Consider the following 14,704-nt stretch of genomic DNA (forward strand, 5'->3'; position numbering starts at 1 on the left):
GGATACTCAACTAGTCTAAAGAAGGGCAGTTTTATTGCTTTAAGTCATTAAAACTAGTTTTTCAACCACTCCACAAATTTCTTGTTGTTAACAAACTATAGTTTTGGCAAGTTGGTTAGGACATCTAGTTTGTGCATGACACAAGTAATTTTTCCAACAATTGTTTATAGACAGATTATTTCACCTATAATTAATTGTATCACAATTCCAGTGGGTCAGAGGTTTACATACACTAAGTTGACTGTGCCTTTAAACAGCTTGGAAAATTCCATAAAATTATGGCATGGCTTTAGAAGCTTCTGATAGGCTAATTGACATAATTTGAGTCAATTGGAGGTGTACCTGTGGATGCATTTCAAGGCCTAGCTTCAAACTCAGTGCCTCTTTGCTTGACATCGTGGGAAAATCAAAATAACTCAGCCAAGACCTCAGAAAAACAATTGTAGACCTCCACAAGTCTGGTTCATCCTTGGGAGCAATTTCCAAATGCCTGAAGGTACCACGTTCATCTGTACAAACAATAGTACGCAAATATAAACACCATGGGACCACACAGCTGTCATACCACTCAGGAAGATGAGTTCTGTCTCCTAGAGATGAACGTACTTTGGTGCGAAAAGTGCAAATCAATCCCGGAACAACAGAAAAGGACCTTGTGAAGATGCTGGAGGAAACAGGTACAAAAGTAACTATATCCACAGTAAAACGAGTCCTATATCGACATAACCTGAAAGGCCATTCAGCAAGGAATAAGCCACTGCTCCAAAACCGCCATAAAAAAGCCAGACTACATTTTGCAACTGCATATGAGGTCAAATATCGTATTTTTTGAAGAAATGTCCTCTGATCTGATAAAACTAAAATAGAACTGTTTGGTGATAATGACCGTCGTTATGTTTGGATGAAAAAGGGGGATGCTTGTAAGCCAAAGAACACCATTCCAACCGTGAAGCACAGGGGTGGCAGCATCATGTTGTGGGGGTGCTTTGCTGCAGGAGGGCCTGGTGCACTTCACAAAAAGGATGGCATCATGAGGAAGGGAAATGATGTGGATATATTGAAGCAACATCTAAAGACATCAGTCAGGAAGTTGAAGCTTGGTCGCAAATGGGTCTTCCAAATGGACAATGACCCAAGCATACTTCCAAAGTTGTGGCAAAATGGCTTAAGGACAACAAAGTCAATGTATTGGAGTGGCCATCACAAAGACCTGACCTCAAACATGTAGAAAATGTGTGGGCAGAACTGAAAAGGCATGTGCGAGCAAGGAGGCCTACAAACCTGACTCAGTTACACCAGCTCTGTCAGGAGGAGTGGGCCAAAATTCACCCAACTTATTGTGGGAAGCTTGTGGAAGGCTACCCGAAATGTTTGACCCAAGTGAAACATTTTAAAGGTGATGCTACCAAATACTAATTGAGTGTATGTAAACTTCTGACCCACTCGGAATGTGATGAAATAAATCAAATCTGAAATAAATCATCCTCTCTACTATTATTCTGACATTTCACATTCTTAAAATAAAGTGGTGATCCTAAATGACCTAAAACAGGGGATTTTTACTAGGATTAAATGTGAAAACGGAGTTTACATACACCTTAGCCAAATACATTTAAACTTCTGACTTCAGCTGTATGTTATTTATTTTCTAAATGTATGATACTTTACGAATTCTAGCTAGGTGGCTATGTTACCTAGCTGGCTAACGTTAGCTAGGCTAGGGGTTAGGGTTAGGAATAAATTCAGGAGTTAGGTTAAAGGGTTAGGGAAAGGGTTAGCTGAAAGGGTTAAGGTTAGGTTTAGGGGAAGGGTTAGCTAACACGCTAAGCAGTTAAAAATTATCTAAAATATAGTAAGTAGTTGAAAAGTTGCTCATTAGCTAAAATTCTGAAGTTGTCTGTGATGAAATTCTAAATTGGGTTGCTAGACATTCATGTTACACGCCTACCCATCCGCCCAGACCAACCACCCTACTGGCTTAATTAACATTACCAATAGTAACATGACATACTAATTTGGTAATCCCGGAATTACGTTTACTATGTTACGTCTAGTCTATGGGACCAAGCTACTTAGAAAAGTCCAGCTCTCATCAACAATCCCTCTTTGCTTTGTCTATAAATGTGCAGCCTATGATGATGTATCACACAATTCTCTAAAATCCACTACTATCCTTGAATATCAAAATCTGAACAACTGCCTAAACCTATGGCTATTATGCTATTACTTCTTCATTAACTTTTTTTAATTCATCACGAGTATAGGCAACATATGGCGCATTTCCTGTATGGGGGATACCCGCAGTCCTTCTCCCTACAGGAGAGCAACGCCCCTCAATCGTATCTCCTCAGCATCACCCCTCATCCCAACCTGCCCCTCTCCTCTCAAAGGGATGCAAGGGAGTGACGCAGGATAGACGGGAAAACTGCGCCGAACATCGAAGGAAAGAATGGATAGGGGTGATGCAATAAGACAAATTCTGGAAACCCAAATGTAAATCACGGAACCTCCGTTCCCTAGAAAAGAGACCGAAGCACGGCCTGTTTGGTCAGTGAACGTGGATGCCAGACTCACATGTTATCTATTTTACGCAGCCACTCATTAATGTTTTGTTGGATACGGCTCGAATTTGGACAATTGGAGGTAGGCGAAGCTTAGATATTCGTGTTGACTGTGTGTTTCTCATCGTGACCGATAATCCTTCTTCGAGTCAATTGAAGAGGTCTGAACATTGAAGGGGATACAGGCCAATCCATCTATAGATTTAGAAATAAAATAATTTTATGGAGATACCTATTTTAACGACGTAACTTGTTTTTTTTCTTCTGCGACTCAGGGTTGATACATTTCCCACTGATCCTTCGATTCAAATGTCAAAATAGTGTTATAGGCTATTGGTAGGCGAATTCATACATCTGCATCAGAAAGGAAGATTCACCATACACCTTTTCGTAGCCAAACATTTTCAACATGAATTACCTGCGTCGTCGGCTGTCTGACAGCAATTTTATGTCCAATTTGCCCAATGGGTACATGACTGATCTACAACGCCCTGACCTGCCGCAGCAAGACCCTGCAGTAGTGTCGCCTGGACCACCGGAGAGGCGTCTGTCTACCAACCAGCAGTCGGAGGGCACTGGTAGCGGAGCCGGAGCTGGATTTTTATCTTCCTTTACTAAAGCTGTCAAACAAACCACTGCTGCTGTTGCTGAGAAAGTCACCGAGGTAGCAGACAAAGCAGGCGTTGCCTCTGGTGCCAAGATACTCCTGGTAATTGATGACCAACAAACAGACTGGTAAGGATAGTACTGTGTAAGGTTACACGTTATGGCCCCTGTCTAGACTCAAATGGGTGTCAGTATGCTAGTTAGGTTAGGCGTTATGGTTGGGTTAGGGATTAAGGGTTAGGATTTTGAATGCAAATCAATTGTTAGGTCCCCACAAGGATAGTAACACACACACAACAAGACCACATTTTACTAATTTAGCAGACGCTCTTATTTACAGGAACAATTTGAGTTAAGTGCCTTTCACCTAGTCGGCTCAGGGATTCAAACAAGCGACCTTTCGGTTACTGTCCACACGCTCTTAACCGCCAGGCTACCTGCCACCCAACTGCTGCATACTACAGTGTACACTGAGTGAATAAAACATTAGGAACACCTTCCTAATATTGAGTTGCACCCCCTTTTGCAATCAGAATAGCCTCAATTTGTTGGGGGATGGGCTCTACAAGGTGTCAAAAGCATTCCACAGGGATGCTGGCCCATGTTGACTCCAATGCTTCCCACAGTTGTGGATGTCCTTTGGGTGGTGGCCATTTTTGATACATATGGGAAACTGTTGAGCGTGAAAATCCAGCAGGGTTGCAGTTCTTGACACACTTCAACCGGTGCACCTGGCACCTACTACCATACCTCGTTCAAAGGCACTTACATATTTTGTCTTGCCCATTCACCGTTTGAATGGCACACATACACAATCCATGTCGCAACTATCTCAAGGCTTAAAAATCATTCTTTAACCTGTCTGCTCCCCTTCATCTACACTGATTGAAGTGGGTTTAATGAGTTACATCAATAAGGGATCATAGCTTCACCAGGATTCCCCTGATTCACCTGGTCAGTCTATGTCATGGAAAGAGCAGGTGATCCTGATGTTTTGTACAATCAGTGTTGATCAATGCTATCCACAGTTATTATCACACCTACAGTGGGGCAAAAAAAGTATTTAGTCAGCCACCAATTGTGCAAGTTCTCCCACTTAAAAAGATGAGAGAGGCCTGTAATTTTCATCATAGGTACACTTCAATGATGACAGACAAAATGAGAAAGAAAAAAATCCAGAAAATCACATTGTAGGATATTTATATAATTATTCAGACCCTTTGCGATGAGACTTGAAATTGAGCTCAGGTGAATCCTGTTTTCATTGATCACCCTTGAGATGTTTATACAACTTGATTGGAGTCCACCTGTGGTAAATTAAATTTATTGGACATGATTTGAAAAGATGCACACCTCTCTATATACTGTAAGTTCCAACAGTTGGCAGTGCATGTCAGAGCAAAAACCAAGCCATGAGTTAGAAGGACTTGTCCATAGAGCTCCAAAACAGGATTGTTTTCGAGGCACAGATCTGGGGAAGGGTGCCAAAAAATGTCTGCAGCGCTGAAGGTCCCAAAGAACGCAGTTGCCACCATCATTCTTAAATGGAAGAAGTTTTGAACCACCAAGACTCTTCCTAGAGTTGGTCGCCCGGCCAAACTGAGCAGTTGAAGGAGAAGGGCCTTGGTCAGTGAGGTGACCAAGAACCCGATGGGCACTCCTCAATCCTGACTAGTCTCCCAGTCCCTGCCGCTGAAAAGCATCCCCACAGCATGATCCTGCCACCACCATGCTTCACCGTACGGATGGTGCCAGATTTCCTTCAGACGTGACATTTGGCTTTCAGGCCAGAGTTTAGCGGGCTGTCATTGTCATGCAGGTGCGACTTTCTTTAATCCAGACCGAGGACAAGAATCTTTGGTTTCTCATGGTCTGAGAGATACACAATCCTAAACAAGGAACCGACAGGACAGGAACGGAACACAAAGGAAGAAATAGGGACTCTAATCAGGGGAAAGGATCGGGCAGGTGTGGGAAGACTAAATGATTGATTAGGGAATTTGGCAAACTCTGAGAAGCACAGGGACAAGACAAGATAATAAATGACAAAACATGACAGTCATGTGCCTTTTACTGAGGAGTGGCTTCTGTCTGGCCACTCTAACATAAAGGCCTGATTGGTAGAGTGCTGCAGAGATGGTTGTCCTTCTGGAAGTTTCTCCCATCTCCACATAGGAACTCTAGGACTCTGTCAGAGTGACCATCAGGATCTTGGTCACCACCCTGACCAAGGCCCTCCTCCTCCAATTGCTCAGTTTGGCCGGGCGACCAGCTCAAGGAAGAGTCTTGGTGGTCTGAAACTTCTTCCATTTAAGAATGGAGGCCACTGTTTAAAAAAAATACATTTGCAAAGATTTCTAAAAACTTGTTTTCGCTTTGTCATTTTGGGATAATGTGTGTAGATTGATGAGGAAAATCTTGTATTTGATCTATTTTAGAACAAGGCAGTAACGTAACAAAATGTGGAAAAAGTCAAGGGGTCTGAATACTTTCCGAACATACTGTAATTGTTTGTGTAGGGTACAGAGAAGAGGTAGTCATTAAAAAATAATGTCAAACTTTATTATTTCATACAGAGGGAGTCCATGCAACTTATTATGTGTCTTGTTAAGCACATTTTTACTCCAGAATCTATTTAGGCTTGCCATAAAAATTGGGTTGAATACTTATTGACTCAAGACATTTCAGCTTGTCATTTTTGTATTAATTTGTAAACAGGCTGTAACACAACAAAATGTGAAAAAGGGTCAAGGGGTGTGAATACTTTCTGAAGGCACTGTACATCGAGTATGCTTGTGAGAATTGATGATAGCATTACAAAACTACTCTCCAAAGTAGTCCTAGTTTTTATGCAATTCAAATATTTTCTCTTGCCTTTCTTCTCTAGGGTAAAGGTCTTCAAAGGTAAAAAGGTTCATGGTGAATTCGACATTAAGGTGGAACAGGTGGGTTGCTCGTTCACCTTTGTTATTTTAATTGTCTATTTTATATCAGAGATGGAGAGAGGAGATTTGAGGTTATGGAACAGCCAATGAAACTCACAGGTCATCTCATGATGGGTTTTATCCAGTACAGGGCGTGAAGTACACAGATAGACAACCCCTGCATCTACACTCTTAGAACAAAAGGTGCTATCTAGAACCTAAAACGCTTCTTCAGCCATAGGGGACCCTTTTTAAAATATTTTTTGGTTCCAGGTAGAACTCTTTTGGGTTCCATGTAAAAACCCTATACACAGAGGTTTCTACATGGAACCCAAAACAGTTATACCCAGAACTAAAAAGGGTTTTTCTAAGGGAACAGCTGAAGAACCCATTTGAAACCGTTATTTCTAGGAGTATACATGGGTGCTGCAGACCTGCACTTACTGTATGCAATAAACAATGAATCAAAGAAATCCCAAGACATGCACATGTATAGTTGAACTATGTTAAGTGGACTGACAGTTGGATAATTATCAAGTGAGATAATAATGTTGTCATATTTGTCAAATATATTAAGGAAATAGGTCACTCTGAATCTACTAACAATATCCATGGAAAATAAAATGATCTCATGGACCCCAAAACATTTGTACCCGGTGGTGGCTTAATAGAACAATGAAGTTAATTGCTACCCTCTGTGCTTTGTAAAAGAAGACTTGAAAATGCTTCTGCATTATTTTCTCTACTGGCATTTTCAATGTCTCCTATTTCTGTCCACTCCTTTTATGTTGCATTAGAGTGTTTCCACTATGCACCCCATGAGTCTCAGCAGGAAGAGCCCTGTGCAATGAATGTCTCATTATCTGTGGAGGTGATAATGGCTACCTTCTGCCTCAGTTTTTGGGGACAAAGCCATTGAAGTAATACAGTAGTTCACTCCAAAATCAAAGTCTGTCAGACAAATCTGATCTCTTAAGTGGGCTAATGTGAAGATGAATCAATGTTCCACACCATCTATTTTGTAGAGCCACCTGTCTCAACTCCAAAGAAATGGAAAAAATCTTATTTCATCATGCCTGGAAAACATAGATTTTTGCAGTGAACTATAACTTTAATATGTCCCTGTTATGATCACATTGAGGTTTGACTGGGATTGACACGGATGTTGTCCACTCAGGCTGACTTCTCTGAAATCAACCTAATAGCGCATGCTACAGGGGGCTATAGTGTTGATATCGAAGCAATCCGGAATGGAACCAAGGTCACCAAGTAAGTCTACTGTACATCCTTTGAATACAGTGTTCTACATGATGTTTAAGATAATCAGACACATACATCTATCATGACACAAGGCTAGACCCAGATGCAGACACATGAGGCAGATTGTTGGAGTCTTACAATATTTATTAATCCAAAAGGGTAAGGCAAGAGAATGGTCGTGGACAGTCAAATGGGTCAAAACCAGTTCAGAGTCCAAAAGGTACCAGAGGGCAGGCAGAATCAAGGTCAGGGCAGGCAGGATGATCAAGCAGGTGGGAAAGTAGTCCAGAGTCAGGCAGGGGTCAAAACCGGGAGGACTATAAACTAGAGAATAGCAAAAGGAGAACGGGAAAAACACGCATGACTTGACTAACATACAAGACGAACTGGCACAGAGAGACAGGAAACACAGGGATAAATACACTGGGGAAAATAAGCAACACCTGGAGGGGGTGGAGACAATCACAGGAACAGGTGAAACAGATCAGGAACAGGTGAAACAGACGACAATATCATAAGTGTGTCCTGATTGCTTATGTTACAAGATATGCATGATGCTTCTAATTTTCAAGTGCAAAAGCCAGAATAAAATGTTGACATGTCTGTTTGAATATAATGTATTGGTAATGTGTGATTTAAAATTTTTCCAAGGTGTTTCAGGCCAGACTTTGTGCTGGTTAGGCAGCATGCCTTCAGTATGGCCAAGAATGGAGACCACCGACACATAGTGATTGGGTTACAGTATGCTGGTCTCGTGGGTGTAAACTCTCTACACTCTGTCTACAACTTCTGTGACAAACCATGGGTGGTAAGCGTGGCAATATAAAGCAGTTTGTTATTTGCTTTCTGAGCCTAATCTAATTCAAGTAAACAGCCATGATTGCTAAACAGATAATGAATTTTGATTTAACTGAAAAAGTAATCTCTTGTGTATTATCGTGTCTCGTTTCAGTTTGCTAATATGGTGAGATTGTACAAGCAACTTGGACCAGAGGAATTCCCACTGATCGAGCAGGTTTACTATCCCAACCACAGAGAAATGGTGGGTGTTCTGCCATCTGCTTCCCTCTACTCCTCCCCCACCATGACATGGCCATGTTTTCACACTAAACAGACCTAAGCAAAGACTATTAGGTGGCCCTTCTGTTTGAATAACATATTTCTGTGTCCAGTAAGAAAAGGGCAAAGGAGTAGCTAGCACACCTCAATAATCCATCTCAGATCTATCTTAATATTGTCTTTGATCAGACGGAGGGTTCATGTGTACAGGTCGCAGTAGAGCCAGAGTGGGTTTGATTCTTCCTGCGCCCTATGGATCCCCTCAGTAGCGCTGCAATGAGATCAGTGTCTGTACAGCCATAGTGCTGCCCCCCTCCACACCTGCAGTCGCTGGCCTGCTCTCGGCGCAGCTCGCCTCAATGATCAACATGTATCGCTCCATTACTCTGAAAGTTTTACTGCTGCTGTTTGGGCTCATGATGCCCTCAGCATATTCACACACATTCATACATTTACATAAGTATTCATAACCTTTACGCAGTACTTTGTTGAAGCACCTTTTGCAGCGATTACAGCCTCGGGTATGACGCTACAAGCTTGGCGCACCTGTATTTGGGGAGTTTATCCCATTCTCGAAAGATCCTCTTAAGCGTTGTCAGGTTGGATGGGGAGCTTCACTGCACAGCTATTTTCTGGTCTCTCCAGAGATGTTCGATCGGGTTCATGTCCGGGCTCTGGCTGGGCCACTCAAGAACATTCAGAGACTAGTCCCGAAGCCACTCCTGTGATGTCTTGGCTGTGTGCTTATGGTTGTTCTCCTGTTGGAAGGTGAATGTTTACCCCCAGTCTGAGGTCCTGAGTGCTCTGGAGTAGGTTTCATCAAGGATCTCGCTGTACTTTGGTCCGTTCATCTTTCCCTCAATCCTGACTAGTCTCCTAGTCCCTGTAGCTGAAAAACATCCCCACAGCATGATGTTGCCACCACCATGCTTCACCCTAGGGATGGTGCCAGGTTTCCTCCAGACGTGACACTTGGCATTCAGGGCCAAAGAGTTCAATCTTGGTTTCATCAGACCAGAGAATTCTGTTTCTCATGGTCTGAGAGTACTCCAAGCGGGCTGTCATGTGCCTTTTACTGAGGAGTGGCTTCAGTCTGGCCACTCTACCATAAAGGCCTGATTGGTGGAGTGCTGCAGAGATGGTTGTCCTTCTGGACGGTTCTCCCGCCACAAAGGAACTCTGGAGCTCCGTTAGTCACCATCAGGTTCTTAGTCACCTCCCTGACCCAAGCCCTTCTCCCCCGTTTGCTCAGTTTGTCCTGGCGGCCAGCTCTTGGAAGAGTCATGGTGGTTCTTAACTTCTTCCATTTAAGAATGGGAACTGCAAACATTTTACTGCAAACATTTTTTTGGTACCCTTCCCCAGATCTGTGCCTCGACACAATCCTGTCTCAGAGCTACGACCTCATGGCTTGGTTTTTGCTCTGACATGCACTGTCAACTGTTTGACCTTATATAGACAGGTGTGTGCCTTTCCAAATCATGCCCAATCAATTGAATTCACCACAGGTGGACTCCAATCAAGTTGTAGAAACATCTCAAGGATGATCAATGGAAACAGAATGCAACTGAGCTCAATTTCGAGTCTCATAATAGCAAAGGATCTGAATACTTATGTAAATACAGTATTTCTGTTTTTTATTTGTAATAATTTGCAAAAATGTGTGAAAATCTGCTTTCATTTTGTGATTATTGGGTGTTGTGTGTAGATTGATGAGAAAAATAAGTAATTTAATCATTTTTAGAATAAGGGTGTAACGTAACAAAATGTGGAAAAAAGGGAAGGGGTCTTAATGCTTTCCGAATGCACATTAAAACGTGATGATACTTTGTTATTTAACTGCATCCTGGCACATTTAGCAAATAACAGCAGCTCAATTTGAGTTTACAGTTTACTCAGTTAGCAATTTACTAAGACATGCTGTGCTATACATTCTCTTTAGTCAAACAAACCTACCTGCATGTCTGGGGCCTGTGTAGTATGACGTTTTCCAATGGGGATGTTGTGTTGTCTTTTGCTGCAGATTACCACTCCTGGTTTCCCTGTGGTGGTGAAAATGGGCCACGCCCACTCAGGGATAGGGAAGGTAGGACTAGACTGCTCTTGTTACTTATTTTAAATTATACAAAGTAGGCCTGGATTAGTGTTTATGCTTCACAAATGAATACTATTGACATAATCTTATTCAATCATGACTTTACCCTGCAGGTGAAAGTGGACAATCAATATGACTTCCAAGATATTGCCAGTGTTGTTGCCCTGACCAAGACCTATGCCACATCTGAACCTTTCATCGATGCAAAGTATGATGTTCGCATCCAGAAAATTGGAGACAATTACAAGGCCTACATGTAAGTGAAAAAATAATCTCCTTGTTGTGGTGACTGAGGTCAATCCATTCTACAAATCCCCAAGCTATTCAGCACTGGCTACAGATAATTTATTCTGCATATCCCAACATTGATGTATAATATGATCAAAAGAGAACATGCTAAACGGTAGATCTTGTCTGTTTATCAGGCGCACATCAATTTCAGGGAACTGGAAAACCAACACTGGTTCAGCTATGCTGGAACAGATAGCCATGTCAGACAGGTGAGTGTTAACACAGACTGGGCTTTTGTGCATCAGACAGACAGCTGTGTGTTTAGTAGTTACTAGCAGTGTTCTCCAACATCGTAGGTATCGGATGTGGGTGGACTCCTGCTCTGAGGTGTTTGGCGGTTTGGATATGTGCGCTGTGGAGGCTCTGCATGGAAAAGATGGCAAGGACTACATTATAGAGGTAAAAGGATTAGAAGCATTGTTAACAATTTGGCTCTTATACTTATTATATAGCTTACACTCTCCAGTTTTCTTTCTTATTTCGCATGTTTTTGTATTTAAAAAAATATTTATACTATTTTACGGAAGCCCTGAAGCCCAAGACCCCCAAAAATAATAATACGTAGACTCTTGCAATTATCTCGTTTGAATGAGAGAATATCTTATTTGAACATCTTAGTATCTCTTTCGAAACAACTTCATTGTTCCTTTGTCTAATTAGGCCTAATTTGTTATGCAACTTGTCAGACCGTATAATGGTTGCTGTAGCAACTCACTGATTCCATCCATTGATATGATTATGAAGAGACAGTTTTTTGTTAGCCTAAAGCAGGGCTGAAGGCCAGAGCATGTAAGTTGCCGAATGTGGAGCAAGGAGCAGAGACTAATTGAGCAGCTTCTCTCCTGCTCCAATTTCACTCTGGTACTGCTCAGCCACAAGCTCTGGGCGTGCTCTGTCTAGCATTTTTTGTTTCCTTTATCAGTATTATTTTAATAGGCCTATTTGGTTGTAATTGTTTAGCCTACCCCACCCAGAGTAGCCTATATCTAGTTTATATTCTACTTTCTAACATTAGGATATGTAGTTTCCATTTTGAAGAACTTCTAACGTATAAACAGATGTTTTAGGTGGGCAATACATAGGCTACTGTACAATGTATTTAAAATTTTCTTGGAATAGAAACACCACATTATAAATCCATTTAGTTAAGCTAAAATAAATAATAAAGGCCCGTATCAGTTTATTTTCATGAAATAAAGGGAATAAATAATCTCAAACACCGATAAACTTGACATTATTATTGTAAAGACAGAAAAATATGCATGTGAAAGCTTAATTGCATAAATAAATATTAGTGGGAATAAAGCCACAATATAAACAATAAGAAGAATGGAATATATTTGAAAAGTTTAGAATTAGGTTTGATTGGAGAAAGAAAACAATTAATACTGCACAAAAAGTGGTTGTTTTCCCTGATATTTGATCAAGATGTCACGCCTTGGTCATTGTATTTTGTGTTTTCATTATATATTTGGTCAGGCCAGGGTGTGACATGGGTTTATTGTTGTTGTATTTCGTATTGGGGTTTTTGTATTATTGGGATTGCGGCTGATTTTGGGTGTTGTATGGGCTTGGCTGCCTGAGGCGGTTCTCAATCAGAGTCAGGTGATTCTCGTTGTCTCTGATTGGGAACCGTATTTAGGTAGCCTGGTTTCGCTTTGTATTTCGTGGGTGATTGTTCCTGTCTCTGTGTAGTTTCACCAGATAGGCTGTAATAGGTTTCACGTTCCGTTTGTTGTTTTTGTATTTGTATAGTTATTTCATGTATCGCTTTTTTCTTTTCATTAAAGACATGAGTAACCACTACGCTGCATTTCGGTCCGACTCTCATTCTACAAACGAAGAACGCCGTTACACAATAAAAATATTTAAGTTGATTTGGATATTTTGTGGCTTTGCCCATAACTTTTCACCTTTTGATGTAAATGTTTGAGGAATGTTTATTCTTTCCATTCTTACCATTAGATGATAATCGCAGGGGAAGGGACAGGCAACAACTATATCTACAGTGGGAAGAACAAGTATTTGAAACACTGCCGATTTTTCAGGTTTTCCTACTTACAAAGCATGTAGAGTTCTGTAAAAAAATTATCATAGGTACACTTCAACTGTGAGAGATGGAATCTAAAACAAAAATCCAGAAAATCACATTGTATTATTTTTAAGTAATTCATTTGCATTTTATTGCATGACATAAGTATTTGATCACCTACCAACCAGTAAGAATTCCGGCTCTCACAGACCTATTAGTTCTCCACTCATTACCTGTATTAACTGCACCTGTTTGAACTCGTTACCCGTATAAAAGACACCTGTCCACACACTCAATCAAACAGACTCCAACCTCTCTACAATGGACAAGACCAGAGAGCTGTGTAAGGACATCAGGGTTAAATTGTAGACCTGCACAATGCTAGGATGGGCTACAGGACAATAGGCAAGCAGCTTGGTGAGAAGGCAACAACTGTTGGCGCAATTATTAGAAAATGTAAGAAGTTCAAGATGACGGTCAATCACCCTCGGTGTGGGGCTCCATGCAAGTTCTCACCTCGTGGGGCATCAATGATCATGAGGAAGGTGAGGGATCAGCCCAGAACTACACGGCAGGACCTGGTCAATGACCTGAAGAGAGCTGGGACCACAGTCTCAAAGAAAGCCATTAGTAACACACTACGCCGTCATGGATTAAAATCCTGCAGCGCATGCAAGGTCCCCCTGTTCAAGCCAGCGCATGTCCAGGCCCGTCTGAAGTTTGCCAATGACCATCTGGATGATCCAGAGAAGGAATGGGAGAAGGTCATGTGGTCTGATGAGACAAAAATAGAGCTTTTTGGTCTAAACTCCACTCGCCGTGTTTGGAGGAAGAAGCATGTGAGAATGCTGTTCATCGACTACAGCTCGGCATTCAACAACATAGTACCCTCCAAGCTCGTCATCAAGCTCGAGACCCTGGGTCTCAACCCCGCCCTGTGCAACTGGGTACTGGACTTCCTGATGGGCCGCCCCCAGGTGGTGAGGGTAGGCAACAACATCTCCTCCCCGCTGATCCTCAACACGGGGGCCCCACAAGGGTGCGTTCTGAGCCCTCTCCTGTACTCCCTGTTCACCCACGACTGCATGGCCACGCACGCCTCCAACTCAATCATCAAGTTTGCGGACGACACAACAGTGGTAGGCTTGATTACCAACAACGACGAGACGGCCTACAGGGAGGAGGTGAGGGCCCTCGGAGTGTGGTGTAAGGAAAATAACCTCACACTCAACGTCAACAAAACTAAGGAGATGATTGTGGACTTCAGGAAACAGCAGAGGGAACACCCCCCTATCCACATCGATGGAACAGTAGTGGAGAGGGTAGCAAGTTTTAAGTTCCTCGGCATACACATCACAGACAAACTGAATTGGTCCACTCACACTGACAGCGCCGTGAAGAAGGCGCAGCAGCGCCTCTTCAACCTCAGGAGGCTGAAGAAATTCGGCTTGTCACCAAAAGCACTCACAAACTTCTACAGATGCACAATCGAGAGCATCCTGGCGGGCTGTATCACCGCCTTGGTACGGCAACTGCTCCGCCCTCAACCGTAAAGCTCTCCAGAGGGTAGTGAGGTCTGCACAACGCATCACCGGGGGCAAACTACCTGCCCTCCAGGACACCTACACCACCCGATGTTACAGGAAGGCCATAAAGATCATCAAGGACATCAACCACCCGAGCCACTGCCTGTTCACCCCGCTATCATCCAGAAGGCGAGGTCAGTACAGGTGCATCAAAGCTGGGACCGAGAGACTGAAAAACAGCTTCTATCTCAAGGCCATCAGACTGTTAAACAGCCACCACTAACATTGAGTGGCTGCTGCCAACATACTGTCATTGACACTGACCCAACTCCAGCAACTCTAATAATGGG

At 42.4% G+C, this 14,704-nt stretch overlaps 1 protein-coding gene across 2 annotated transcripts in view; it reads left to right on the plus strand.

Annotated features, from left to right (window-relative positions):
- The first annotated feature begins 2,354 nt into the window (after positions 1–2,354).
- The window catches only part of LOC124034357 (synapsin-2-like), a 33,787-nt gene continuing 21,437 nt past the window's right edge, over positions 2,355–14,704 (plus strand). For both annotated transcript variants that reach the window (XM_046347446.1, XM_046347447.1), the window contains exons 1-9: positions 2,355–3,296; positions 6,055–6,112; positions 7,269–7,360; positions 8,003–8,159; positions 8,304–8,393; positions 10,434–10,496; positions 10,619–10,761; positions 10,931–11,005; positions 11,093–11,195. In XM_046347446.1, the coding sequence (XP_046203402.1) occupies positions 2,971–3,296; positions 6,055–6,112; positions 7,269–7,360; positions 8,003–8,159; positions 8,304–8,393; positions 10,434–10,496; positions 10,619–10,761; positions 10,931–11,005; positions 11,093–11,195 (1,107 nt within the window). In that variant the 5' untranslated portion in view covers positions 2,355–2,970. The remainder of the gene's footprint in view (positions 3,297–6,054; positions 6,113–7,268; positions 7,361–8,002; positions 8,160–8,303; positions 8,394–10,433; positions 10,497–10,618; positions 10,762–10,930; positions 11,006–11,092; positions 11,196–14,704) is intronic.

This window comes from Oncorhynchus gorbuscha, linkage group LG04 (assembly GCF_021184085.1).
Source record: "Oncorhynchus gorbuscha isolate QuinsamMale2020 ecotype Even-year linkage group LG04, OgorEven_v1.0, whole genome shotgun sequence".
Lineage (NCBI taxonomy): Eukaryota > Metazoa > Chordata > Actinopteri > Salmoniformes > Salmonidae > Oncorhynchus > Oncorhynchus gorbuscha.